Genomic DNA, 24,705 nt, shown 5'->3' with positions numbered 1-24,705 from the left:
GCGCACTCATTTACGGTGGGTACCGACAATGCCAACAAAGATACATGTTACGCATTAACAAGCATAGAGTCAAGACTTTCAAACTTAAATAGCAATTATTAGTTAAGCAAGTTCCACCGAGCTCGTGTTCATTTATTATCCTTCTTAATTCCTGGCATCGATTTTGAACCCTTGTAATGGAAAAATGAGTGCTTAAAAAGGTATATGGGCGTTAGGGGTTCAAATATGGGATATAGTAGTGAAGGGAAATATTAAGCTCATATCAAGAAGTCACATGGTATGCCAAGTAAGAGTGTTAACAATGCCATAGATGGGTGAGGACAATATTAAAACATAAATTAAATAAAATTATATGGTTCAAAAAGTCAAACTTTAAAATTACGGGAGCAAAAATAAAACAGCTATTTATCCACTTGTTTAAATATTACTGGACATATATTAAAATAAAAAATTAAAACCTAGAGCTATCAAAATTAAAACCTACATTTTGCGGAAAAGTTCTATATAAAAAAATAAGGGTTAGTCATCAGTACTAGTGGAATGAGAGGTTTCACATGACATAGGACAAGTATTTTAATTGGACAGTAGAAGATATTTAACTTCAATAACAATTTAACATAATGATGTGTTTTGTTTCAGTTATTTTGCTTGGAGTGGATAACGTTTCAAACTAGGGAGTAGATTAACAAGAAAAATTTATAAATATAAAAATAATAAGTCAAATCAAGTAGCGGGGATAGCTCAGTTGGGAGAGCGTCAGACTGAAGATCTGAAGGTCACGTGTTCGATCCACGTTCACCGCAACTTAATTTTTTTTCCTTAGTCTCTTTTTTTCAGTTTTTTCTTCTGTTTTTCTCATCCCAAAATCCCATGTAAGATGTAAAAGTTGTGGGTGTGGGCCTATCTTAATTTTCTGGGCCATCCTTCCCGGTCAGTGATTACTAATGGTGGTCCAACCTAGTAACTATAATCACAGTTCATACTAAGCTGTGCAGCAAAGACCAAAGCAAATCCTATCTCACTCAATTCTTCAAGTCAGATACTGATGGTTTATTAGTGTGTTTGTTTTGGTGTTTGGAGAATTGATTGAGTACAAAATTAATTTTAAATATGTTTTCACGTATTTGATTTTACGTTATTGAAGAATTTAAAATTAATTTTAAATTGAAATACTTTGAATAATTTCTACGTTGAATCTAAAATTTTATACTGAATTTTATTTATAACTTGATTTTATGATAAAACATTCAAGCACAAATTATATTACTTCAAAATCAATTTTAACCAAAATTAATTTTATAAAATTAATTACATTCAAAATAAATATTAACCCAAATTAATTTTATCCAAACACACTGTTTAACACGTGAGAATCAATGACCAAATGAGGGGTATTATTAACCAAACCGCTGAATTGTGAATGCGAAATCATTGCTTAAACTAAAAAGATGAAATTAGCCAATTATGCATCATACATTGGCAAGCACAATTCTGCTATATATGGATGAAAAGGGCTGATTCAAGATTCCACTCTTCTTTTTGTTAAATTGGTGATGATGATTATTAGCCTATTCTGAAGAGGGAGACATCATATGGATGGTGTTTGTTTATTCACTTTAATTTCCTCAGTCACTTTAATTGTTGCATAGTCATGTAATTTTTATCCGACCAGACGTATTATGAAGTTAAAATCAGCTTCAGACTTACAGTGCAAGCTATAGATATAAATACTAAATCCTTAGTGTAGACTCGTAATCTTTAATTGACTTATTTCTTAATTGAATAACGTAACAACTTGGCCAAACAATTTTTTATCTTCATTTTTGTTTCAAGGTACAAATAATCACTTTATTATATTACTGCTAAAGAACGTGGTTGATGATTCAATTAGTGGGACATTGTATGTAGTACAACACAACAGTACAAGACAGGATGAAAAGGCCCTCGTATATGCCGTCGGCAGCACGTTGAAAATCATTACTCTGGCTTGAAACTTGAAGATTGCGGGGCCTGCAAAATAAAACATTTTGGCAACTTAGTAAATGCTATCTGAAATGAAAACAGGACAAGGGCCATGCATCCCTGAAGTAATCTACTACTATAGTTCAACAAATAGCGTCATCAATTTAAATTCAGTGGACTTCTTGGTCATCTGTATCGCACATTCTCCCCAGATTGGCCCGACTATCTTATTCCTTCCGAGTATCCTTTTGTTGTCTATCAACAACAACCGACAGGTCTTGGCAAATAATCATCAAGCAAGCACACCTTACAAGTTAGAATGGCTTTCTTAGCATTTTAAACTTATGGGGTTTCTGCTCCTTAATCAGTTTTAAACAGATATTGTTGAATCTGTACCTCAATTTTGATATGTCCAAGCCTAGGTGTATAAAAAAGAGAAATAAAAATAAAGGATGAGAGGTGAGAAGAAAACAAGATAGAAAAAGAGATGAAAAAAGTGTGTAAATATATTACTCTTTTAAACTTTCTTAGCATGATGTAGGCTGCGTTTGAGAAGCCTTGAGTTACCATTTAGGCCTTCCTTCCTTAAGCCCTTCCACTAGTACTATAGTCTATAGTGAACTTCGGTCATTTGAACAAAGCATATAAAAGCTGTCATAAAACCCTGAGGGTGAATTGTCACGACTAGCAAACTGGGATGAATTGAAAGTATCTCAACGACATCGTAAGGAAATTTTGATGTCAAGGCGGTAACATGTTCAAGTCTCAAGTCAAACAGCCAAGTAAGCCACCAAATTTCTGAATCTTTTATAGGAATACTAAACCTAACAGCAAAGAAAAAGAAAATTATTTTACACATCGGGGTGCATAAATACAAGTAATGTGTCTAGTGAGTCACAGACCCCCTAAATCCCCATTGGCTAAAAAGCCAAAGATTTTGGTGCTGTTTAACTATTTTGGCAGAAATGGGTCAAATAGTTGGAAATAAGCACCTGAAGTGATGAATTTGGGGATTGGATTGGCATCTGTCGGCAAGCATTGACATGGATTATACTATCGACTGTTCAAAATTAAAATCCCCCTCGCCACTGCTGACAAGTGATAACAGCTTTCACGGTAAAATATTCAGGTAACCAACTCTTTCAAATGCAAAATAAAATTTTAACTATTATCCAAGGCAACTAAGATTCAGGCCAAAATTTTAACTACTAATTGTTAATACTAGATATATATTTTATATAAAAGCAAAGCAAAGCAAATGAAAGACCGAGAAAGGAAAATTATATATCCACTATCCAAGGTAGAGATAGTTTAGAAGTTCTGAAAAATACAGCACTCTGTCCCCATTACAATGCCAGCACCGTTTCCATTACATTTTTCCTGTAATCTGTACAAAATTGCATGCAAAGCATGCCTTGGATACAGCAACGATGGAGAATGAGAACATCAAAACAATGGTTTCACCAGCCATCTCTCCAGACTGGCTTTACTTACTAGAAATTGTCAAAAGCAGGCCATAGTGATCACTAGGCAAAATAGGGAGTACCAGTTGTTTTATCTCCTTTCGTACTTTCTTTTCTTTGTTGTATGAAACACCAGGTATTGCTTCCATCCCAATCATGTCAACACTGGTTATCTTAAAATCAGTTAAACGGCAAATAAAGCGATCCAATCGCTTTTGCACAGTACGGTTGCCTGTCAACATCTGGTTTGCCTTGGTGTCATAAGTCCAACCATTTTCATTTGGCCTTAGTTGAGACCAGGCATCAACCCATCCATCTTGTAGAGGATATTGACCATCCAGGTTGTCATTCCAGTTCATGTCACCTCCAAAAACAACATTTGGCTGTTTCTTGAGAAGGTTTATAGCCTCATTGGCCTGCACTACTCTTTCCTTGCTGAACATCTGATCCCATTTTGGAGGGCCTGGACTGGGGCTCTCAAGATGGCTTGTGGCAATAACCAATGACGTGCCTCTTGCAGCTTCAACCTCCGCAATGCAAAGTTCTCTTCCCATTATAGAATTGCTGAAGGGCTTCTTGCTGAATGATTTCACAGGCAGTTTGCTTAACTGCAATACAAAGTTCAAAGGATAAAATATCATACTTAAATGCGAAAACAACAACACCGAGTTCAAAGGATAAAATATCACAGTGATTATCAATCATGTGAGCATGAACAAATTTAGTCCTACTTTCTAAAGACTTCTGGGAACAAATGTTGGCAGAAAAAATAACACGTGCCAATCAAACCAGAAATGGTGACAAGTATTAAATTCGAAATACTAATAACCACATCATCAAAATAAATGGCACCATAAAGGGAACTCTTACTCACTTTAAGACACATCAGGCAGGTATATCAAAGCCAAGGGATAAAAGATGTGAGATTTACCACCATACAAAAGTAGGGTCTTGAATAATCCATCTCAGAAGAAACTGAGCAACGATACCCACTCCACCAAGTGGATCGCTTGAAAATGTCATATATATTGGGAGTAACCTCCTGAGGCAGTTGCGGTCCAAATTAAACAAAGCCACATAAATTCAATATTTTATCATAATAAGAAAATTACAACTGCATGAATATTGAAACCTGGAAACAGATAAAGTCAGGGGAATGGAACTGAACAAGGTCGCCAATAGCCTTCATCCTCTTGTGCAACTCCAAGTCTTCCCGGAACCAAACATTGTAACTCAATATCTTGAAGGCTTTTCCTGAGTCAATATTCTCTGCCACATATCAAATCAAAGTTTTTAAAAATAAAACGCACATTGCAAAAATTAAAACCAGTAAAACGCATAGAAACACGCTTACCATCACCGGTGATATCGGTAGCTTTATCGGATGGCTTGACCTTGACCTCAGAAGAATCGTCGTCGTCGTCGATGGCCTTTCTCTTTTTGCAGGTTCGAAGAGGGAAGAAAACAGAACCCACAGAAGAATCGTGATCGGTGGCATCATTCAAGTCGGTGAGATTAGAAAGGGAGAGAACGGGGCATCGAGTGCCGCAGACCTCGCAAGAGGGGTTGTTGTAAGGGTTTAAGAAAGTGCAGGCCTTGCACGACCATTTTGGGGGCGACGAAGACGAAGAAGGACCCGATGCCGACGGGGACGCAGGGGAAAAGCAGATTTCGCATTCCCCTTTTTGAGAAGGGGGGTTCACAAAGGTGCATTTTTTGCATGCCCAAGACATCGTTGTTGATGGAATCCCAAGAGTTTGAATTTTTCTAGGGTTTATGAGAACAGAGGTTGAAAATGAAATTGAAGAGTACATGTACATTGCTCGGCTCGCATTCCACTCGTTTCATTTCAAATTTCATGCCGTTTTTGCACGGTTATCAAAACGCAGTGGATCAACGTTCCCTCCCAAAACGGCACCTACTACGAGGCCATACGTGTACAGTGTACTTTCAATTTATTATTAATATCAGTATATTTTTATCAACATTTTTAATACATTTCTGGTGTATTTATTTATTGATTACAAATAAACTCTTGCAGATTTTACATCCTCCTCCATAAATTTTAATACCGTAAATACAATATAATTAGATGCGGACCTGTTCAGTTGCACAATTTAAATAAAAAAATCAGTGTAAGAAAAAAAATGGTTTAACACGTGATAAAGTACTGGACAGATTTAATATATATATTATAATTTTTTAAAATTTAAATCATATAGTATCTTTATTTCATAGGTACTGTTGAGTAAAGTGGAATGAAATTAAGAAAAAAAAATAGTGTATAAAAACGTATGACTCATACTAAATTTATGAAGTTTTCTAGACTTTTTTTTCCTCAACAACCAAACGATACATAAAAGATAGTGACAATCAACTTGTAGTTCATGACATAATATCTTGCTGAATAATACTGGAGAAATAAGGCATGTTAATTAGAGATGAGACAAGTGTTTTTATGGAAAAGTAACTCTAAGAGGATGTGGTCATGAAAGTTACACCAAGACATTAGGATGAAAGATATTAGTATTATCTCAAGAGTAAGAAAGAGAAAGAATGCTTTGCGTGTATTTTGGTGTAATTTTTCTTTCACGTAGGCTGCGCTTGTTTTCCCATTTGATTTGCGGCAATGTGTGTGTTACGAGACACATCCAATTGATAAGAATACATAAATCGAATAGAATATTACTGTTGAAATTTCTCGTGACAATTTAGATTCGACTAAAATTGTTGCAACCTATATTAGCACGATAAGCTTAGTAAATAAAACATAATTTACAAATCGAATTTAATAAAAATAAGAACTTTAAAAAATAATATTTTTTAAAAACTTTTGCAATAAATTTTTAAAAAGTTATAATAATGATATTTTTATTAGTTGATAATGTAAATTTTTTACACTAATAATGAATCTTTAAACTTAATGAGTAATTATTTTTTCTAAAATAATTATTTACAAACACGTTAAAATTATAAAATGGTTTAAGAAAACTAACTCATGATAAATTAATTAGACAAATTTAACTTTAAAATAATAATGACTTTTATTTTTGTTTTAATTGCTTTATTTTAATTAAAAAGTCATTCAAAATTAACAAAAAAGTGAAAAGTAATGTATAAAACCATAATATTTTATTAGTATGTTAAGTTGCGGGGATAGCTCAGTTGGGAGAGCGTCAAGATGTAAAAGACAAAGGAAGAAATTAGATAGCAAGAAAAACCAGTGATTTCAAAATCGGTTCGGCCTGACCAGCTAACTCGATGGCCTGCTAGGTTGGTCTATTAAATTATAGGCCCAAAAATAACCTAAACATTCGGCCTAACCCTGATCAAGCTGGTCTTGTGTAATTCAAGTTCCAAAACTATTCTGATTTATATACAAACAAAATTATTTGACTTTTAGGAATAATTTTAATTAAAAATTATTTTTAACAGCACAAATTAACAAGATATTTCATTCCTTATTTATAAAAGGGAAAATTTTCTTTATGTACCCATGTCTACAAACATGACAAGTATGTAACATGAAAACTTCTCATATAAAAATAAAATTGGAATGCTCTTTTGAATTTGACTTTATTTCTTAATCCACTTTCATACAAAGAATGACACGTCTCATTCTCATTTTCTATTCGTTTTCTTTTGAATTAAGTAAAATCATTTTTCTTTTTAATTTAAATTTTTTAGTAAAACAATTCTTTTATATTTTTTAAAAAAATTATGCACATGTATTCCTGAATTTTAAAAGATGTTGTAACTAGGAGAAATAAAGTTAGTCCAATGTTCTCAGAACGGGTTGGTGTCATGAGCACTACCACCTTTTGGTAAGAAAATAAAGCATTCTCGGCTAGGCAGCTACCTCTCAAAACTAACTTCTATTTTCTTGCTAGATGGAAAAAAAAAATTGGCATTTGGTTTATTGGTTAGGTCTCTCTCACTCTCTCAACGTATATATACAGAGAAAACAGAAAGGTAATGGAAAAGAAATTTTACCACGAAAAATGACCAAAATCATGGGCCTCCAACACGAAGATATTGGTGACATGTTGATACACATTCTAAACAAATTAACTAACAAATACAATTTCAAGTAATACATACGTTAATTACAAGAGCCCCACGAAAAATTATTAACACTACTTTCTTAAAACAAAAGGAAGCATCTACATAAGCCCTAAGTTTAGACCTACATATCATGCTCGATTCCTTTTCTCTTATGACCTCATCCTTAACTCTATGAAATTCAAAATTCCAAAAAGAACAAAAAATTGAATTATTAGCACCTCATAAAAGGACTAACAACAAAGTAGGGAGATATGCAGCCAATAAAATGTGCAAAATGTTGCCAATTGCACTTATTTTGATGCTGTTAAAGGTTTTGAACCTCAACTTCTCCCCTGCATTGCTTGATATAGTAGAGTTCACCACTTCCTTTGTCTTGTTGCTCACTTTCTTGCTGCATCACATAGAATGAGGAATCAATCACACTAAGGTTAAGATGCAGGTTGTTAAATAAAATTTCAGATTTTGAGCATAACAAAGATCCTCATTATAGATAGGACCATGATAATTTAAAAAACAATACGGCAACTGGGCAGACATTGTCTCTTACCTTCCAGGAAATATACAGCTCCCGTGACCTGCAAGGGTATTGCCCACATAAAAGAAAGAAAAAATATTAATCACAAGTGCTATACCTGGAACAGACAAAAAAAAGAGAGAGAGAAAAACACAACCGTGGAGCCCATTTTGCACTTATCCAATCTCTAACTTACTTGCTTGAGCTAGCAAGCAAGCAAGTCTACAGTGGTAAGAAACTGCCCCGTAAAAAAATGGGGAGTACGAAAATTACAACTCTGTGGAGGTAATCTAGAAACACGGTCCAGAATCTTAGCAATTGTCAGGAGAAACAGTCTGCTCCAAGACAAACAAACAAGCATCCAACTAAGTCATGGAGTGGGAGCCAATCCATGGCAATGCAATTACCAGCTCCCTCTTTCAATTTCAATTTTAGCATAATAATAGAGCCAAACCAAAAGGGTCTTTGCAGTGCGTGGGCACCACACACAAAAAATGCCTGGAATCATTACCTCACCACACCTCTATTTTCAATTCATTTCCCCATTTCCAATCATAAGTAATGCCACTCACAAATTAAACCCTTGAATCACTAAGCGCTCTTTACGATATGATTAAAGTCTCACACAAAGTAAACCTTCACATCACTAAGCGCTCTTTGAGCACTTTGAGCATGTCTTGACCCCTAGCCCTACCCCCTAGTGAGCTTCCTGAAACCAACTCACATAAACTTTTCATTACCAAAAAAAGGAAAATCTCTCACAGTTGTCACAAAAGGCTTTTTAATATTCTTAACTTAATCAGTTAATTCTGCTATATTATTTGCCATAAACTTAAGGTAAGCTAATTAGAGAAAACATGAAAGAATGAACTCAAATTGAAAAACACATTTTTTTTACAATTAATTAAGGAACTATTTCCAATTCCAGCATAATTGAACAAAATGGCAACAGGAAAACTCAAAATTGAACTTACTGGGATCAGTGGTGGTGATCATAGCCACTCCTTTGAAGTCACAAGACCCCTGAGCCTTGCCTTCTTTCTGGTAATAGCTATCAAACGCATAAGAAGCATGGTTCTTCACATTATTAGGCTGGAAACAACTCTCTCCAGGCTGAATCTCGGAACAATTGGCTCGGCCTGGTCCACACGCCCAATCCAGCGCGGCCTGCAACGTCTTAGAATCAAACCCATCCATGGCAATGCAGTATGTCTGATTGGTGGTATCATTGGCCAAAAAAGTCCCAATTCCAGACACATGAAGCAGATAAGCCGGCGTAGTGTTCCCATAAAACAAACCCCAATTCGCCTCCGACAGCGGCGGAGACCTTAAGTCCTCATTAAACAATTCATATATAAACACACTGGAAGTAGTCTCAGGATGCAAAGGGGTTCCACTGCGATCAAAGACATGCCTAATCAAATTGGAGTTATAAGTATCAGCATTGTCCTTGGTAGCATAAGGTTCCTTAGAATCACCCTTGGCAGGCCAGCCAGTTTCGGTGACAAGAACAACAACATCGGTGATATTAAGGTTCTTCATGGAGAAATAAGCGGCGTCGACCATAGCGTCGAGGACGTTGGTGTAGTGAAGCAAGGTGTTGGGGTCGACCATTTCCTTATTAGGAGTGAGGGGTTTGAAGAGAGCATTGTCGAGAGGAACCACACCTTTGTTCTGCATGAAGACGTAGTAGGGGTAAAGGTTCATCATGAGAGGGGAACCGGTTCGTGAAAGGAACTGAAGGAGAGGGAGAATAACGGAAACGAGGGATTGGTTGAAGTAAGCCTGAGAGGGAGGGAAAGGGTCGAGAATGATGGAAGCAGCGTGAGGGGTTGAGACCTTGATTTGTTGGTGGAGGTTGGAGGCGACGAGGGCGTTGTAGAGGGACTCGAGGGCAGGGAGAATGAGGGGGGCGGAGGAGGGGACGCTGGTCAGAACCTCGTCGCCGACGGAGATTCCGCTGACGAGGGTTTGGGGGTAGTAAGCGACGACGTTTCGGTCGATCCAGGAGGCCGCGGTGGAGTTGGAGGAACCAATCGCCAGGAGCTGGTTGTTTGGGACGCTGATGATGACGCGAATCTTGGTCCCCGACAGGGCTTTGAGGATGTCCTGGTTCGCATCGTAGACGCGAACGTGTGTTATCTTCTGCAGTTGAAGGAACGCGACCAGGTCCGAGGCTGCTGGAAGGTTCGAGACGTCGGTGCCGATGTTCACGCCCACGAATGGAACCCTCTCTTCTTCGTCTTGGTTTTGTTGCTTAAGCTGGGAATCTAATGCTTCTGCTGCAACACAATGCAAAGTGTGTTAATTATAATTAAGCAAATTTTGGTGAAGTTGGAGAGTAACTATACGGAGAGTTTACCGAAGGAGGAGAAAGAGAGGAAGAGAATGTGAATGAGAATGATATTCAGCTTAGAGTTTGCCATTGAAAAGGAGCGTAGACTTCACTTCCTCATCCCCTGCTTCTGCTTCTGCTTCTGCTTCAGCTACAGATCCTTGCATTATCTCATCAAAAATATTTATTTAAATGAACAAGGATTATTATTTTAGTATACAACAGGGGTAGGTGGAATTTTCTTAGTTTGGGTGACTGAACAAAGGAGAAAAGACTAGAGAGAGGAGGGTTAAGAATTTAAGCGGAAAGAGAGAGAGATGTACCAAATAAATGGAGAATGCCAAGTGGGATGTTAGTTCATCCTCTCACCTTACTGGCTTCTCCGACTTTACTGCATCCCTTGAGGTTCGTCGCTACAACATATTTTCTCTAAATTGCCCTTCAAGTATAACCCTATATAGGAAAGCAAAAAATTCTATTTATACTTGTCTTTAATTAAAGAGAAAGTTATAGGAAAGGAGGTTTTGAATTTTTTTAAGCTTTTTTCTTTATTCCATCTCCTTCAGACAAAGGTATAAGATGTTTTAATTATTAAATTTGGATTAGGAAAAAACACATCTCACGGACTTAATTTGGGAAAGGGGCTTGGCTTTCTTTGTCAGAGTTTAGACTTTAGACATTTGCGCAAAATAAAGAAAATTGTCGAACCTTCGGACAACGTGGATGGGGTAAAACTGTAATTCAACAGTTCTTTGGTGGAAGACAGTGGTTCTGCCTCATTTATTTTTTGCATTCTGTTTCTATTTTCTTTCTATCCAAAAAAAATTAATATCTAGTGCTTTTAAAATAATTTATTTTAATATCAATAGTGGTGATTGATTTTTTATAATCATTTTCGAAATTAAAGTAAAGTTGACGCTCATTAGTGATTTATAAATCAACAATGGTTCTTAAATTATAAAATTACAGCAGGAAAAGCCTGAGTGACTGGCTCGCTGCAGCCTTCTTTTTAAATTTCAATGCTATAAAGCTTTCCAAAGCCACATTCGCTTTGAACTCACAGCTTATTATTTCCTGATCACAATAAACTTTAGAGCTCCCAACCAAATCAACATAGGAGTAATTAAATAATGAATTATGGTGATGTAAAGCATGTTGCTATTAACGGGGGAAACGCATAAGCCTTGCAACGTGTGCGGTTCTAAAAAGGGTTAACAAGAAGGAAAATGTATTTTCTTATGCATTGCCCACTTAATTTGAATATGCATTTTAAATGAAACACAATTTTCGGTATTTATTAAAACTATAAAAAAAATTAAAAAATCATAAAAGTATAACTCCCCTCCCTCTCTTTATCCAAAAAAAAAAAAAAAAATTCCCCTCCCCCTCCTCTTCCAGAAGAAAATAATAACCTGCACGCATGAGAAGTATAGTTTTTTTTTTGTACAGTTGAGGTTATGTTATATTAAAATACACAGAATTTAAATAAATTTTATCTAGACGAGAGGTACAAAACAGGCGAAGAATATAACCAGTAGCGTTGTTATTGATTTCAACATGTGAAAACTCTGCCAGCAACAAAACAAGCAAGATTCAGAAAACTAGCAGGAGGGGCAGTTTTGCTCCGTAAGCAAACAGAGAAACACAGGTGGCTTTGCTAATTACCGTATGAGTTAAAAGGGTCATGAGCTTCGTGAGCACATAGCATAATGGATACATGTAGTGAACCAGAATGACAGAATCACATGTGCTCATCCATTGCTACCCCATAGAATAGAAGGCTATATCACAAGCATCCAACCAACCTTTCACAATTGTCAAATCTATGAATAGTTAGTTGAATATTAATGCCCCGTAATATATTGATTGCTCAATCTCAAGAAAGATTATTTCTTTGGGCCACCAACATGCCACTCATATTATTCGCAACTTTGAAGCTTTTGATTTTAATAATAATTACAATAATTAATTTTTTTTAATCGGTAAATATTAATTTGTTAAAAGATTACTTTTGTTAATAGAAAAGATCAACTCTACAACTTCTTTTTTTAAATCATCTAATTCACCATATATTTTTAATTACAATAATTAGTTAAAGAATAACAATCATTATGTTTGCTTAGATAGCCGTCTTTAGATCAATAAAGAAGAAAGGGGGAAGATATTGAGATGTCCCAACTCATGCCCACTAAAATACATTCCATAGGGATGCTGTTGAGCCATCGCAGTGGGGTTGCTCAACCACAAGCTCGCCACATGTTTCCAAGCCTATGATTAAATTAAAAAACCTTCAACTCAAAAACCAAACATAAGTGGACACAATAAACATTACTCCGTATTATATATTAATGGACAATTTTTTTTTTTTTTGTTGCAGCCTTGCTGTTGAACTTGAAACAGTAATAAGTTGTTCTGGCGACGAAGCAAAATGGTAATTGTAAGAGTTTACTTTTCCCACTTTCCATTCACTGTTGCTTTTCCATCAGATCATCGCTAATTCGCTGCTAAAATATTTGAGAAGGTAGAATTTCCTACCACGTGTTCAATCATACTCATACCTAACATAAAATGCCAAAATTATTCTTGGTCATTTTAGTATTTTGAATTATTTTGTTGCCCCTGTATCTAATCCCACATTACACAATAGTTTTACTTGACTAACTCAACTCTCACTTAAGTATCAGCGGCATAACTATTGAGAACCGAGTGACTTCATTTGAATTTAAATGAAAGGTAGTAGAGATGTGGTAATTGAATTTAAAAATGTTTTGCTATGCAAAATTAACTGATTGGTCACTTAGTATGAAATTTAATAGGACAGTCAGCGGCGATAAAAGGAAAAGAAGAAAATTATAAATAAAACACTCATCTAGAAAAGAAGAAAATCAATTACTCCCCTACAGAATGACTACTACAATACAACCACGCAAGATGGTAGTATAAAACCATTCAAAACTGAGTATCTTATTTGTATAAACCTCCATTCCCACTTCCAACGAGTTCACAGAAGAATCTGTAAACGAATGGTATATACACGTAATAGCATAAAGAAGGAACCCGCTGTACGTATAGTCACAGTGGAATTGCAACCCAAAAACGAAGAAAATTTCCTGATATCCTCATCTTAAGGCATTTACAAATGCCATCAAGGAATCAACATCTCTCTTTTCTGAGGGATACTTTATTGTTGGCCGAGACGAATGCTTTGGGAAAAATAATATCGTAGGGAAGCTTCCCAATTGCAGTTCACTCTTTGCAAATTCTTTCTGTTCTCCATCTGCTCTAAATTTTCCAACCTTCATCCCTGTTGACCCTGCTAACTTGTCTGCTAAGTCAACATAAGATTCCTCCATAGCCTGTTGCAATTCAGAATATACACCTCATTAGAGAACAAATATTTCAACCAACCATAGTGAGTGTGAGACAATCTTAACAGATCGAATACGAGAAGAACAAGTTGAATTTACCTGGCAGTAGGGGCACCATGGTGCATAAAGCACAACAAGCCATGGTTCCTTTCGGTCCTCCAATTTTGCCAAATTCTCAATTCCAGTCCTGCTCAAGTTAACTACATTCGGGCTGTTGAAAATGTCAGGCACAGTGGTAGCATCACCATTTGCATGGGATTGGGATAGCCCATTTCCATTAACATCCTCCTCTTTCTGCTGCTTTACATTTCCTTTGTGAAGACCACATTCCTTAGCTTTGGCATCCTCCCACCACCACCTCCCTTCCCTTTCATGTTGCCCAGGTAAAACAGGCCTAGTGCAGGGCTCACACCCAATGGAAACATATCCTTTTGCATGCAAGGAATTCACAGGCACATTCATGGTCCTAAGGAAGTTCCATATGTCATGGCCCTTCACATTTGCAACAGGGTTCCACTTCACCAAGCTTCCAATTCCACCATCCATTCCCTCAAAAACCGGATCAACCTGAACAACCGGTATTTCAGACCTAGTACCAGGTGACTGGTCTTTCCTCTGACCAGTTATCCATGCTCTGAGACCCTTAAGGGCCCTCCTTAAAGGCCTCACCTTTCTCACCCTGCAACACTCTTGGTGCCCATCCTCGTAGAAAGAGAATAACCCCTTACTCCTCACCAATGCCTGAACCTCAACAGCATCAGGGAACATGTACTCAATGCGAATTCCATAATGCTTCTCAACCGCATCAAAAAGTTGATAAGTTTCTGGGTTCAGTCTCCCAGTGTCCAAACTGAAAACCCTAAAGGGTCGACCCGTCAATTTCGCATACTCAATCAAAGCAACATCTTCAGCACCACTGCAAAGCCATCATAATCCAAATCAATTAGTTTTTCAACGCCAATGTATAAATATATAATAACAATTAAACAGATAAATTTTCCGCAAAACAAAGTAATTGATGGGATGTGTTAGTAATCAATTAATTAATTACCTGAAGGCAATAGCTATGTCGTTGCCGAATTTGTCGAGGGCTCTATCCATGATTTCAAGAGGTGAAGCATTGTCGAGATCACTGGCTATCTGTTCAAAATCTTCCTCTTTCGTCTCTGCGAATTGAACGACGTCGTCACTCTATCATCAATGTGAATGCATTAATTAATTAATTAATTAAATGATTATTAATGCGTACCAGAAGCAGAAGCAACGATGGTTGTTGCTGCGAGAGGAACAATGGAATCCTTGCGTGGAGGTTCGGCGTTAACGGGCTTTACCAAGCTCCGTCTTTGAGATAAATTGAAATTAACGGCGCCTCCAATGGGCCTCTCCGAAATCCTAATTGACCCAATTTGCGGAACTGAAAAGAAGAAAAAAAAAACTGGGTCGTGAATAAATGAAATTGATAAGAGTGGGAAATAGTAATGTGAAAAGAGAGATGATTACGTTTGGGTTCCGATGATGGGAAGGTGGAAGTTGGTGCGGAAATTGAAGAAGTGAAAGCGAGGGCCATTAACTAGCTGTTATGGGTTCTCTCTCAGAACTTATGATTGAAGAAAGAGAAAGGAGAGTTGTGTTGCTATATATAAACGGGAAAAAGGAGGATACCAAACAAAAAACAATTTGAGAGGCGGCCACTGAGGTTCATTGAACCTGGACGTGTTTTTGGGCGTGGACTGGATGATGGTAACGAACCTTTGGCCTCATCGCTTCCGTCAGATCTCATTCTTCATCCATTCACAGCCACATCCCACAGAACCATAGGTATATTTTTCTTCTCTGTCTCTGTCACAAACCATAGGTATTCTATACTAGTACTATTTTTCTTCTATGTCTGATATATTCAGATTGACCATTGGATAATATTGTATCACGTTTTTTAATAAACTAGCTTTCGGAATCGTAAAAAAAAAAAAATCAAATTAAGAAACACAAAAAGAAAATGAAAAAAATATTACACTGTCCCATGTAACCAACTATACTGGCAGATTTAATATATATTAAGATAATTGAGCATTGACTTTAATAACTCAATTTTATTTTCTTTCGTTAACTTGTTGCCCTTGTAAAATTACAAAGTCATGTGTTTGGATTCAATTATGAGTTATCCGTAAATATTGATGTATTACACACAATTATGATATAAAAAATATGTTTTACTAAATAAGTTTAATTTAATAGTAGTTTCAAGGGATTTAAGAGTAAAAATACATGAATTATTATAAATTCTGATATTATCTTCAATTTTTACAAAAAAAAATATATTATATAAGTTTAAAAACTTTATCAAAACACTTAATAACCCACCCAATGAAAGAAGATCTGGAAGGTTGAATTAATGGATGAATACAATGCTGATTATTAGTGAAATTGGTGATGACTGCTTTCTGTTGGATTATGCGTATTACATGACATCATAGGTTGGTGGAAACAAGTCCCTCTAAATCCAATGTCCCTGGCAGATGCGAAGGGATTTGATATTCTATAAGAATTTGCAAAACCCGCACACTAAAAATACAGAAAAAGGAGAACACATGATAGCACAAATAGATATAGTGTAATTAAGTCCTTTGTTTATATTTCCATTACATGATTTCCTCTAATTTGTCACCATATTAGTATTGCCGTCAGAAATTATCTAATTTTTTATTTAAAAAACCCATCAACAATGGATCTAAAGTGTTCACTGAAAAATAAATCCAACTTGGACTAATCATAATAAACTAAGACTCTGCCTCTCAATTACTTATTATACCATTTTTCTTAAAAAATAGTACACCTCTTTTACTTTTTAGAAATGTATTTTTGAAATTACATATATCTATTTTGGAAATATATATCTCTGAAACTATTAATTATAGTTTCAAATATATACTTCCGAAATAGGTATATATTTTCAATAAAATATAATTTAAGAATTAAGATGATTGACGATAAATAAAAAAAGATGATAAATGCGTATCTTATACTTATGTTTATTAGTCTTATTTTTATCATATTATTAGTTTTCTTTAAATCTTATCTAAAATCTTATTTTCATACTATCTTTATTATTCTTTAAACCCTAATTTTAAACTATCTTCACCATATATTCATTATATAATAATGCATTTTCATCATCATTATGTAATTTTTTGTGTTTCTTCATGTAACACTACATTTCAAGTTATGTTTATCACCAACTTCATATATTATATGCCTTAATTACAAACCAAGGCTTTTAACAATGGTTTCTTTTCTTTAAGTGCATTAATTCATTTTCTAATCCAACTTTACATCAAATTCAGTGCCACATGAAGTTAGTAATGAACATACCTTAAAATGCATTGTCACATGAAGAAAAACACAAAATATTATATAAAAATGATGAAAATGAAGTATTATATAATGAATATATGGTGAAGATAGTTTAAAATTAGGGCTCAAAGAATAATAAAAACAAGATGAAATTAAGATTTTAGATAAAATTTAAAGAAAATTAATGATATGATAAAAATAACATTAACAAACATGAATATAAGATAAATGTTTATTATCTTTTTTTATTTATTGCCAACCATTTTAATTCTTAAGTGATATTTTATTAAAAAAATGTATACCTATTTTCAAAGATAGGTACATGTAATATGTCTATTCATATGAGTGTACTTCTTTAAGAAAGGGTGTAATTCTTTAAGAAAAATGAATAATGGGCTGGGGTATGAGGTATGGGGTGTACTTAGGAAAAACGTGGGTGTAATTAGAAAAAGCCTAAACTAAATATGCAGTCCACGAGAATCCATAATTTTGATTTTTTTTAAATCCATTAAAAAATGAAAGCCCATTGTAATAAAAAAAATTGTATCTAGTTACGATAAAAACTTGTTTGTCTAGCATTAAATACTGGAAAGAACTTTACAAATTCACAATTTATCTTAAATATATAATATGTTTATTCGTATGAGTCTCAAATTTAAGCTTTGATACTCATTAATTTTTTTATCCTTCTTCAACTTTATTGTTTAATTCATGTGGTATGAGATTATCCTCTACAAACAATTCAAGCCGTAAAGACATGGAAGCCATAAAAAAACAATTCCAAAATGCCACATATTGAACATAGACCACGTCTTTGTATAAAATTAATATTGATATAAGTCATTTAAAAGTGAACATCCTAATAAATAAACAAAACTACCAATGTTACAATTCACGAGGAGTACAATGACAATGAAATGAAGGTTGTGAAGAATAAGTAAAAAATTATCCATATTAAACATGGATCGTGTCCTTGTATCAAATCGATATCGATATAAGTAAATTAAAAGTGATCATCCTAATAAATAAAAATGAAACTTTCAGTTTCACAATCCATGAAATGTACAATAATTTTTCCAATACAAAGACACGAAAGTCGTTTAAATAATAAGTATTTAGTAAAATGAAGTGTTGAACGAAGTATCTGGAAAATATAAAAGATAGAAAAATAAAAAAAATTAAATAAATATATTAAAGACAAAAATGGAAGAAAATAAAAAAATTAAAAGTTAACGTTTAAAAACAGTAAAAATTTATTGAACAGTCAATAAATTTTTAATCAATAAAAAAATTAAAAATTAACTAAAATATCATCTCAAACATAACTTAAAAGTGAATATTTAAAAAATAAATGAAACTTTCAATTTTACAATCCATAATATAATAATGTCTTCTCAAAACAAAGACATGAAAGTTGTGAAGAATAAGTAAAAAAAATGGTCCAAATTGAACATGCATCATGTTCTTCTATCAAATTAATATTAAGTCATTTAAGTGACATTCTAACTAAATAAACCAAAACTTAAATTTAGCATCGTGTTTAATTGTTAACAAAGTGTCACAAATCAGCGTTTCACACTTCGTCTCACACTTTTAAGTAATAAAATAGACTAAATTTAAAAAGTATTGATTGATATTTTTTTGAATGCCCCTATTTGGTAAAACAAGCCTGGAAAAACACTGTCGTTCGATATGGAAGAGATTCGGATCACACTTTTATTGGAAACACTCCAAAACACAAAGCAACAAAAAAAGCTCGACAACTATTTTTTTTCTCTCTCCTTGATTTTCGCAAAATTGTGCTTTGGCAAGGCAATAATGCCATATGAACAAGATCCTTTTTTTACATGATACTTGAATAAATAGATTCATTTTCTTCATAAAAAAAAAGAGAATTAAAGAGTGATTTTTTTATTCATAGAGTTGAATAACTCATTCAAGAGATGTTTTTTACCCATCCAAAGGAATCAATACAAAAAATAATTTTTCTTATGATACACTAAATTCTTATTAATAGAATGAATATATTAGTCATTTCTTGAAATATCTCTTTGCGTTCAAAATCAAAATCATGTATCTCCCACTATTCCAATCATGGACTCCTTTTTGCTTTGGATGGACCGTACAATTTTTTTTTTTCTTTTCTCGTTTATAAATTCATATTTTATAATTTAATAAATCATTGTATCAAGCTTTCAATAAATCAATACATAAAATGCTGTAAAAAATAATCAATATATAAATACTATTTTTTTTACTGAATATATAAATACTATATAAAAAAACGTATTCAATGAAAAAAGTCACATACATTATTCGATGAAAGTATGAAACACACAATCGCTGACACACACATTTATCATAATATCTCATTTCAGTAACTGTAGAATGAAAGAGAATAAAAAATAATAGGTGATGAACTGTAAAGGCATGAAACTCATATATTTTAAAAAATTTATCTTTTTCTCTCACCTATTTTTTTACAACTAAACTCATCCGATAAGCGTGTGAAGTGAAAAAGTCTGTATTAGTATATATATGTATCACTATATATAGAGAAATACCAAAGTGTACACTAATGATAGTAAAATTAATAATAAAAATAAACGTTAAAAATATAACATAACTTTTTTATTTTTAAGAAATTTATCTAAATTTTTTCAATAATTAACTAAATAATTTTTTTCATTATCATGAAACATAATTTTCTGGATTTATGATTATTGAGAATAATGATTCTTTGAGTATGATTTTTTTTTTTATCCTATACACTAAAAATTAAATAGCATATAAGAGTTGTTTGTGTGAATAATATATACACGCGTTTCGCATGCTCTAGTCACAGACACCGACACAGATCTGTCTTCCGGTTAGTCACCTCTCAAATTTCTCAGACATTTCTTTGATGATAGTTTGTGTTGGAGCTGAAATTACATGCTTCGCTTGTAGTTATAGGAATGAATGTTTTTTTTATTATTGTGTTGTTTGTTTGGTTTAATTCTTTTGAACCCCAATCATCTAAACATGACATTTTCTTCATAATTTCTGAACCCTGGAGGCTTCAGTTTACTGTTGATTTTCGTGTTATGCTTCTACCAATGCCATAAGCTTGGTACTCCACCACTTTGCATCTTGTTTAAGCCTTAAAACAACCCGTTCTGAACCCGTTATTGAGCTTTTCTAGCTTCTTGTGTGACATTTTTGCTTGCTAATGATGCTGAAATTATGTTTGCTTAATAATTAAATCCTATACATCTGTTTAATTTTTGTTGATGCAGAATGGTGGTGTTTAATTTGCTAGTTTTTGTTATAGTAGTAGTTTTTATGTACTGTGAGATGTTGTTTATGGCCTGTGTTGCAGAAGCAGGAACTAAATATGGCTGACTTGTTGGAATGGTCAAAGCAAGATAAGAAACGAATGCTTCATGTCGTCTACCGTGTTGGTGACCTTGATCGCACCATCAAGTTGGCTTTTTTGTGACATGGGTTTTTGTTATAATTATTACATTCTCTGAGTTTAATTTGGTGCTTAAAATTTCCTCACGGTTCTTTCAGATTTTACACAGAATGTTTAGGAATGAAGCTTTTGAGGCAAAGAGATATCCCAGAGGAGAAATATGCTAATGCTTTTCTTGGATTTGGCCCTGAAGAATCCCATTTTGTTGTTGAATTAACATATAGTATGTTACTCTACTAATCTTGTCCTTGTTGCATATGTGTTCATGCAAACCGTGGTTCTCTGATTGTGTGTAGTTTTTTAGTACAATGATAAAGTTTTGATCAATTGCTTGATACTACTATTTCTTTGTGTTGTACTACATATATTGCAAAGCAAACATGGATTTTTTATATTCTTCTAACTATTTAAATATATTATCTTATTATTGTCAGATTATGGGGTTACCTCGTATGACATTGGCGATGGCTTTGGACATTTTGCAATTGCAACTCAGGACGTAAGACAAAAGTCCATCTTTACAAAAGCTCGAGCAATCTATTTAATGTTACACAGTGATTAAAATGAACTGTTTATTGTTTCAATTTTTAGATTTATAAATTGGTTGAGCACATCAGGGCCAAGGGTGGAAACATCACAAGGGAACCTGGTCCAGTTCAAGGTGGAACTACTGTTATCGCCTTTGTTAAGGATCCTGATGGTTATACTTTTGGACTTATCCAAAGACCTACAGTCCATGACCCATTTTGTCAAGTAATGCTTCGTGTTGGTGATTTAGAGCGCTCAATTAAGTTTTATGAAAAGGTGACAATCCAAGTCTCTCTCTGCTTTTTTTTTTTTCTTTCTTATATGTAATCCAGTTTTGTTGCTGCAGTCAAAACTGTTTCAGGCTTCTGTGACTTTGAGAAATTTTCCATGAATTTTTCTGCTTTTGTGTGCATAAGCTAAAAAACTATTATAGGCCCATGCCACATGGACTGAAGCAGGGGAATAATTCTAAAGTGTGTGTATGCTCTATAACTGTATTCAATCAGCAGCATTCAGTATCAGCATCCAAGTGAAGCATTCTTATTTAAAGTTTTAGACCAAAACAAGTTATGGCTCTCTGTTAGTTCCATGGAAATTCTTTTCTGAAGTGTGAACTTTTCCCTGTACTCTTCTTATCCATTTAACCTTTTCTTTATAGAAATGATGAGTTTTGTCAGTGGGTTACAAGACTGGAAGATCAGCTAACTGCATTGTCGTGGTTTACAATTGGTGGCAAGAAATTTGATTATTTTGCATGGAAAAAATTGGATTGCATACCAAAAAAAGGATCCGGAGTAGGAATTGGTAGTTTTTGCTTTGCTGCACAAAATAGAATCACAAAACTACATTTGATGAATTATGATTTAAATTTTTGTTAAACCAAATGCATTACTTAACCATGAGGCAATTTTCTTATGGGATCATATTTGCTCAGGCTTTGGGCATGAAGGTGGTGAGGAAGGTTGATAAGCCTGAGTACAAGGTGGAATTTCTTCTCACCTATATCTTAGCATTATACTTACTAGCTGGAACATTTTCATGTGTAAGCCATTATAGTAACTAGCAACATGTTCCATGTTCTACAGTACACTATAGCTATGCTCGGGTATGGAGAGGAGCACGAGACAACTGTGTTGGAGTTGACATATAACTATGGTGTGACTGAATACTCTAAGGGAAATGCTTATGCACAGGTTAGTTAATAGGTTGTATTACCTGACCTTCTTTAAGCCTAAACTGGCTTTCTTCACTTTTATGAGTTTTATCAGTTTCTGTACTCCTTAATGATAAAATTCATGCTCCCTGTGTAACAGATTGCCATTGGTACTGATGATGTATATAAGAGTGCTGAGGTAGTTAACCAAGTCATAAAAGAGGTTGGAGGGAAGATTACTCGGCAACCAGGGCCAATTCCTGGCCTTAATACAAAAACCACTTCGTTTTTAGATCCAGATGGATGGAAAACTGTAAGCCTCCTCCCACCCCCAACCCCTAATACTAGTTGGTGAATTATCTTGTAGAATCATTTACATACTTGTTTGCCCTAGGGTCTGATGATACTTGTCATATAAAGCTTGTTTGAAAAGGCCAAAAGGGAGAGACTGGGGTTCTAGATTCTATCTTACATGACCTAAAAAACATCGATATGAGCAAAAACTATTTGCTCTATACTGAAGAGCTAGATGTACGTTGGTTATGATTGTTAAATATATAACAACAAACTTCCCATTGTAGGTGCAAGTTATTTAGCTAGAATTGTTTTTTTTTAAAATGTGTTGTTTTAATTCTTGTACTATAGTAATCATGGAGATGGAATTCATTCTAACTAGCAACTTACACTGAATGTAAATGTTAAATTTAGAATAAGAAGTGTCTAAGGATATGTGTTGTTGATTTTCATTCTTCTAAGTTGTAATTCTTTGCTTCCTTCACCTTTTTCTGGAAAAGTGGATCCAAACTTTCTGTTACTTTATAACTGAATGGTGAACAGCTACACTACACTATGCTTTAACGCCTACAGGTTTCTAACCTCGAGTTTAATTTTAGCTTCTGGTAGAAAAAGTGTGTTGTTGTATTATGTGACAAAGCATTGCCTTCCTTTTATCAGTGGTATTATGATTCTTTCTGAACTTGTTAGCGAAAAAGTGAAATGCCATACACTTTGAAAATGTTCCATTTGGCCCGTTTCAGCTCCTCTTTCTTTTGTTGATTTTCTATCATTTTAATAATAGATTGTATGATTAAGTTTGTTTCAATTTTGTAGGTCTTGGTTGACAACGTTGATTTCTTGGAAGAACTGAAGTGAAGAGCAAGCTTTATATGAAATAAGTAGTCCTGCTGCTTTTGTATGAATAAGTTGTCTCGCATTTTATCATTGTGCGTTTTGTATCAGTACCAGTCATCAACTTGTTTTCTTGCTTTTATGGGTTCTTTTGTTGACTTAAAACCGCAATTGAAACCTCATTCTGCATGCTACCTATGATTAATCTACTAGTTTATCATATATTGAGTCCTGCTGAGCAGTGTTTTAAAAGTGAGTGTATGCGATGGTTTAGAAAAGTTGTCATAGAAAAGTTATTCGGCTCAATTTGTTCAATTGAAAAACCGTTTAAATCAAATATTAAATTGGCTGATGTCATGAATAGAAGCAAGTTTATTGATGAGGATAACATGACTTTATTTTTAGTTTTGATTGGACCGGCAAATTGAAGCTTGAATAGATTTTAACAGGAATAATATAAGAAATAGATAACTTTAAAAAATATTACATTGATATCTCTTAATTAGTTAAAAATATTTATTAATTTTAAATAACATGAAGTCTTTCCATATAAGTTTTTAAATGTTAATTGAGTTCCTTTAAAAAAATGTGAATTAAGTAAATAAATCATTAGAATGTAGAGTAAATTAGAGTGGCATCCCCTAAAATTTCTTGAGATTGATCATAATTTATAGTTTTTTTTACCGTCTACAACATTTTTTTTACAGAGGTACACAATATAATATTTTATAATATTTTACAATTAAGAGGTACACAATATCATATTTTTCAAATAATTAAGAGGTATCAACGTAATATCTCTTAAAACAATTAAGTAAAATTAGTATAAGAATAGGAAAAGGAGGGAATATCAAGCGAAATTTTACAAAACTTCAGGAAATAGTGTAATTTACCCTAGAAAGACTAGTAACATTTTTAAATTTTGATAATAGGAATAAGAACTTGAACTTACGAGCAGATTCTCGTGTGTTGACAGTGTCCTTGCATCATTTTCGTTGTTTGTGGGATGAAATAAAAGATTTTGAATGCATAATTAACAAGTGAGGAAACAAATCTGAAATGATCTTACTTAAATTCTAACTATTCAACCCACCTGTTAAGGAACTCAGTTATAAGGAAATTCAATTCCTTTTAGTCCTGGTTAACACAAATGATCACAGAAAGAAACACATCTCCTTAATCATTATACCAACTGAACAAAAAAAAAAGTACTGGAGTCATATTATTGTGTGGCTTGGTCCTTCATTTATTTGCCATAGTTCAATAGAGCCATTATTTACATTGGTCACTGAGCTTGCATTGCAATTCTTTTTAATATGAAGGGGTCTAAAATCTAAATGAAAGGAATATAACAAAATGAAGATTCCTGTAGCAGCATTCA

The 24,705-nt window shown here is 34.0% G+C and overlaps 4 protein-coding genes and 1 non-coding gene across 10 annotated transcripts; 2 read left to right on the top strand and 3 right to left on the bottom strand.

Annotated features, from left to right (window-relative positions):
- Positions 1-730: 730 nt before the first annotated feature.
- Positions 731-803, top strand: TRNAF-GAA (transfer RNA phenylalanine (anticodon GAA)). Its single transcript has one exon. It is a non-coding gene; the product is annotated as a tRNA-Phe (tRNA).
- A 1,001-nt stretch (positions 804-1,804) lies between these two features.
- LOC100776602 (tyrosyl-DNA phosphodiesterase 2-like) lies at positions 1,805-5,314 on the bottom strand. 2 transcript variants are annotated; one of them, NR_183012.1, is made up of 6 exons: positions 4,780-5,314; positions 4,558-4,694; positions 4,357-4,467; positions 2,955-4,033; positions 2,476-2,786; positions 1,805-2,010 (listed from the first exon to the last, which is right to left on the bottom strand). NR_183012.1 is itself a non-coding variant. In NM_001255573.3 (4 exons), exons 1-4 carry the CDS (start codon positions 5,243-5,245, stop codon positions 3,449-3,451), a joined length of 1,299 nt encoding a protein of 432 aa, NP_001242502.2. In that variant the 5' UTR covers positions 5,246-5,314; the 3' UTR covers positions 3,101-3,448. The 2 variants fall into 2 exon arrangements, 1 of the variants encoding a protein (NP_001242502.2); NM_001255573.3 differs by lacking the exons at positions 1,805-2,010; positions 2,476-2,786 and having other exon boundaries at positions 3,101-4,033.
- Positions 5,315-7,484: 2,170 nt separating this feature from the next.
- Positions 7,485-10,895, bottom strand: LOC100776067 (glucan endo-1,3-beta-glucosidase 1). 3 transcript variants are annotated; one of them, XM_041017454.1, is made up of 5 exons: positions 10,663-10,895; positions 10,367-10,499; positions 8,979-10,283; positions 8,038-8,065; positions 7,485-7,881 (listed from the first exon to the last, which is right to left on the bottom strand). In XM_041017454.1, exons 2-5 carry the CDS (start codon positions 10,428-10,430, stop codon positions 7,710-7,712), a joined length of 1,569 nt encoding a protein of 522 aa, XP_040873388.1. In that variant the 5' UTR covers positions 10,431-10,499; positions 10,663-10,895; the 3' UTR covers positions 7,485-7,709. The 3 variants fall into 3 exon arrangements, with proteins under 3 accessions (XP_040873388.1, XP_006584083.1, XP_006584084.1); XM_006584020.3 differs by having other exon boundaries at positions 8,979-10,286; positions 10,663-10,817; XM_006584021.2 differs by having other exon boundaries at positions 10,367-10,788.
- Positions 10,896-13,209: 2,314 nt separating this feature from the next.
- LOC100819536 (5'-adenylylsulfate reductase 3, chloroplastic) lies at positions 13,210-15,357 on the bottom strand. Its single transcript, XM_003529588.5, has 5 exons — positions 15,208-15,357; positions 14,957-15,121; positions 14,759-14,873; positions 13,807-14,623; positions 13,210-13,695 (listed from the first exon to the last, which is right to left on the bottom strand). The coding sequence occupies exons 1-5, from the start codon at positions 15,272-15,274 to the stop codon at positions 13,459-13,461; spliced, it is 1,401 nt and encodes a 466-aa protein (XP_003529636.1). The 5' UTR covers positions 15,275-15,357; the 3' UTR covers positions 13,210-13,458.
- A 146-nt stretch (positions 15,358-15,503) lies between these two features.
- Positions 15,504-23,617, top strand: GLYI-7 (putative lactoylglutathione lyase). 3 transcript variants are annotated; one of them, XM_014778263.3, is made up of 9 exons: positions 15,504-15,525; positions 20,420-20,523; positions 20,614-20,738; positions 20,950-21,014; positions 21,107-21,319; positions 21,978-22,025; positions 22,129-22,236; positions 22,357-22,509; positions 23,307-23,546. In XM_014778263.3, exons 2-9 carry the CDS (start codon positions 20,435-20,437, stop codon positions 23,346-23,348), a joined length of 843 nt encoding a protein of 280 aa, XP_014633749.1. In that variant the 5' UTR covers positions 15,504-15,525; positions 20,420-20,434; the 3' UTR covers positions 23,349-23,546. The 3 variants fall into 3 exon arrangements, with proteins under 3 accessions (XP_014633749.1, NP_001340781.1, XP_040872803.1); NM_001353852.1 differs by lacking the exon at positions 15,504-15,525 and adding an exon at positions 19,876-19,927 and having other exon boundaries at positions 23,307-23,617; XM_041016869.1 differs by lacking the exon at positions 15,504-15,525 and adding an exon at positions 19,966-20,170.
- The last annotated feature ends 1,088 nt before the right edge of the window (positions 23,618-24,705 follow it).

Source organism: Glycine max, chromosome 7, assembly GCF_000004515.6.
Source record: "Glycine max cultivar Williams 82 chromosome 7, Glycine_max_v4.0, whole genome shotgun sequence".
NCBI classification, from domain to species: domain Eukaryota; kingdom Viridiplantae; phylum Streptophyta; class Magnoliopsida; order Fabales; family Fabaceae; genus Glycine; species Glycine max.
This window is presented reverse-complemented; position numbering and strand designations above follow the sequence as displayed.

Bases quoted from the DNA above. Each gene is read 5' to 3' on its own strand.
- LOC100776602 (NM_001255573.3), bottom strand. From the start codon at position 5,245: ATGTACATGTACTCTTCAATTTCATTTTCAACCTCTGTTCTCATAAAC. The intron at 4,468-4,557 runs GTTTCAATATTC...CAACTGCCTCAG, and splicing joins CTGACTTTATCTGTTTCCAG to GAGGTTACTCCCAATATATA. The intron at 4,034-4,356 runs GTAAATCTCACA...TTTGTATTGCAG, and splicing joins GACCCTACTTTTGTATGGTG to TTAAGCAAACTGCCTGTGAA.
- LOC100776067 (XM_006584020.3), bottom strand. From the start codon at position 10,430: ATGGCAAACTCTAAGCTGAATATCATTCTCATTCACATTCTCTTCCTC. The intron at 10,287-10,366 runs GTAAACTCTCCG...ATTGTGTTGCAG, and splicing joins CCTCTCTTTCTCCTCCTTCG to CAGAAGCATTAGATTCCCAG. The intron at 8,066-8,978 runs GTAAGTTCAATT...ATACCCTTGCAG, and splicing joins GATCACCACCACTGATCCCA to GTCACGGGAGCTGTATATTT.
- LOC100819536 (XM_003529588.5), bottom strand. From the start codon at position 15,274: ATGGCCCTCGCTTTCACTTCTTCAATTTCCGCACCAACTTCCACCTTC. The intron at 15,122-15,207 runs GTAATCATCTCT...TCTTCTTTTCAG, and splicing joins CCCATCATCGGAACCCAAAC to TTCCGCAAATTGGGTCAATT. The intron at 14,624-14,758 runs GTAATTAATTAA...ATGGCTTTGCAG, and splicing joins GACATAGCTATTGCCTTCAG to TGGTGCTGAAGATGTTGCTT.
- GLYI-7 (NM_001353852.1), top strand. From the start codon at position 20,435: ATGGCTGACTTGTTGGAATGGTCAAAGCAAGATAAGAAACGAATGCTT. The intron at 21,015-21,106 runs GTAAGACAAAAG...TTCAATTTTTAG, and splicing joins TTGCAATTGCAACTCAGGAC to ATTTATAAATTGGTTGAGCA. The intron at 22,510-23,306 runs GTAAGCCTCCTC...TCAATTTTGTAG, and splicing joins ATCCAGATGGATGGAAAACT to GTCTTGGTTGACAACGTTGA.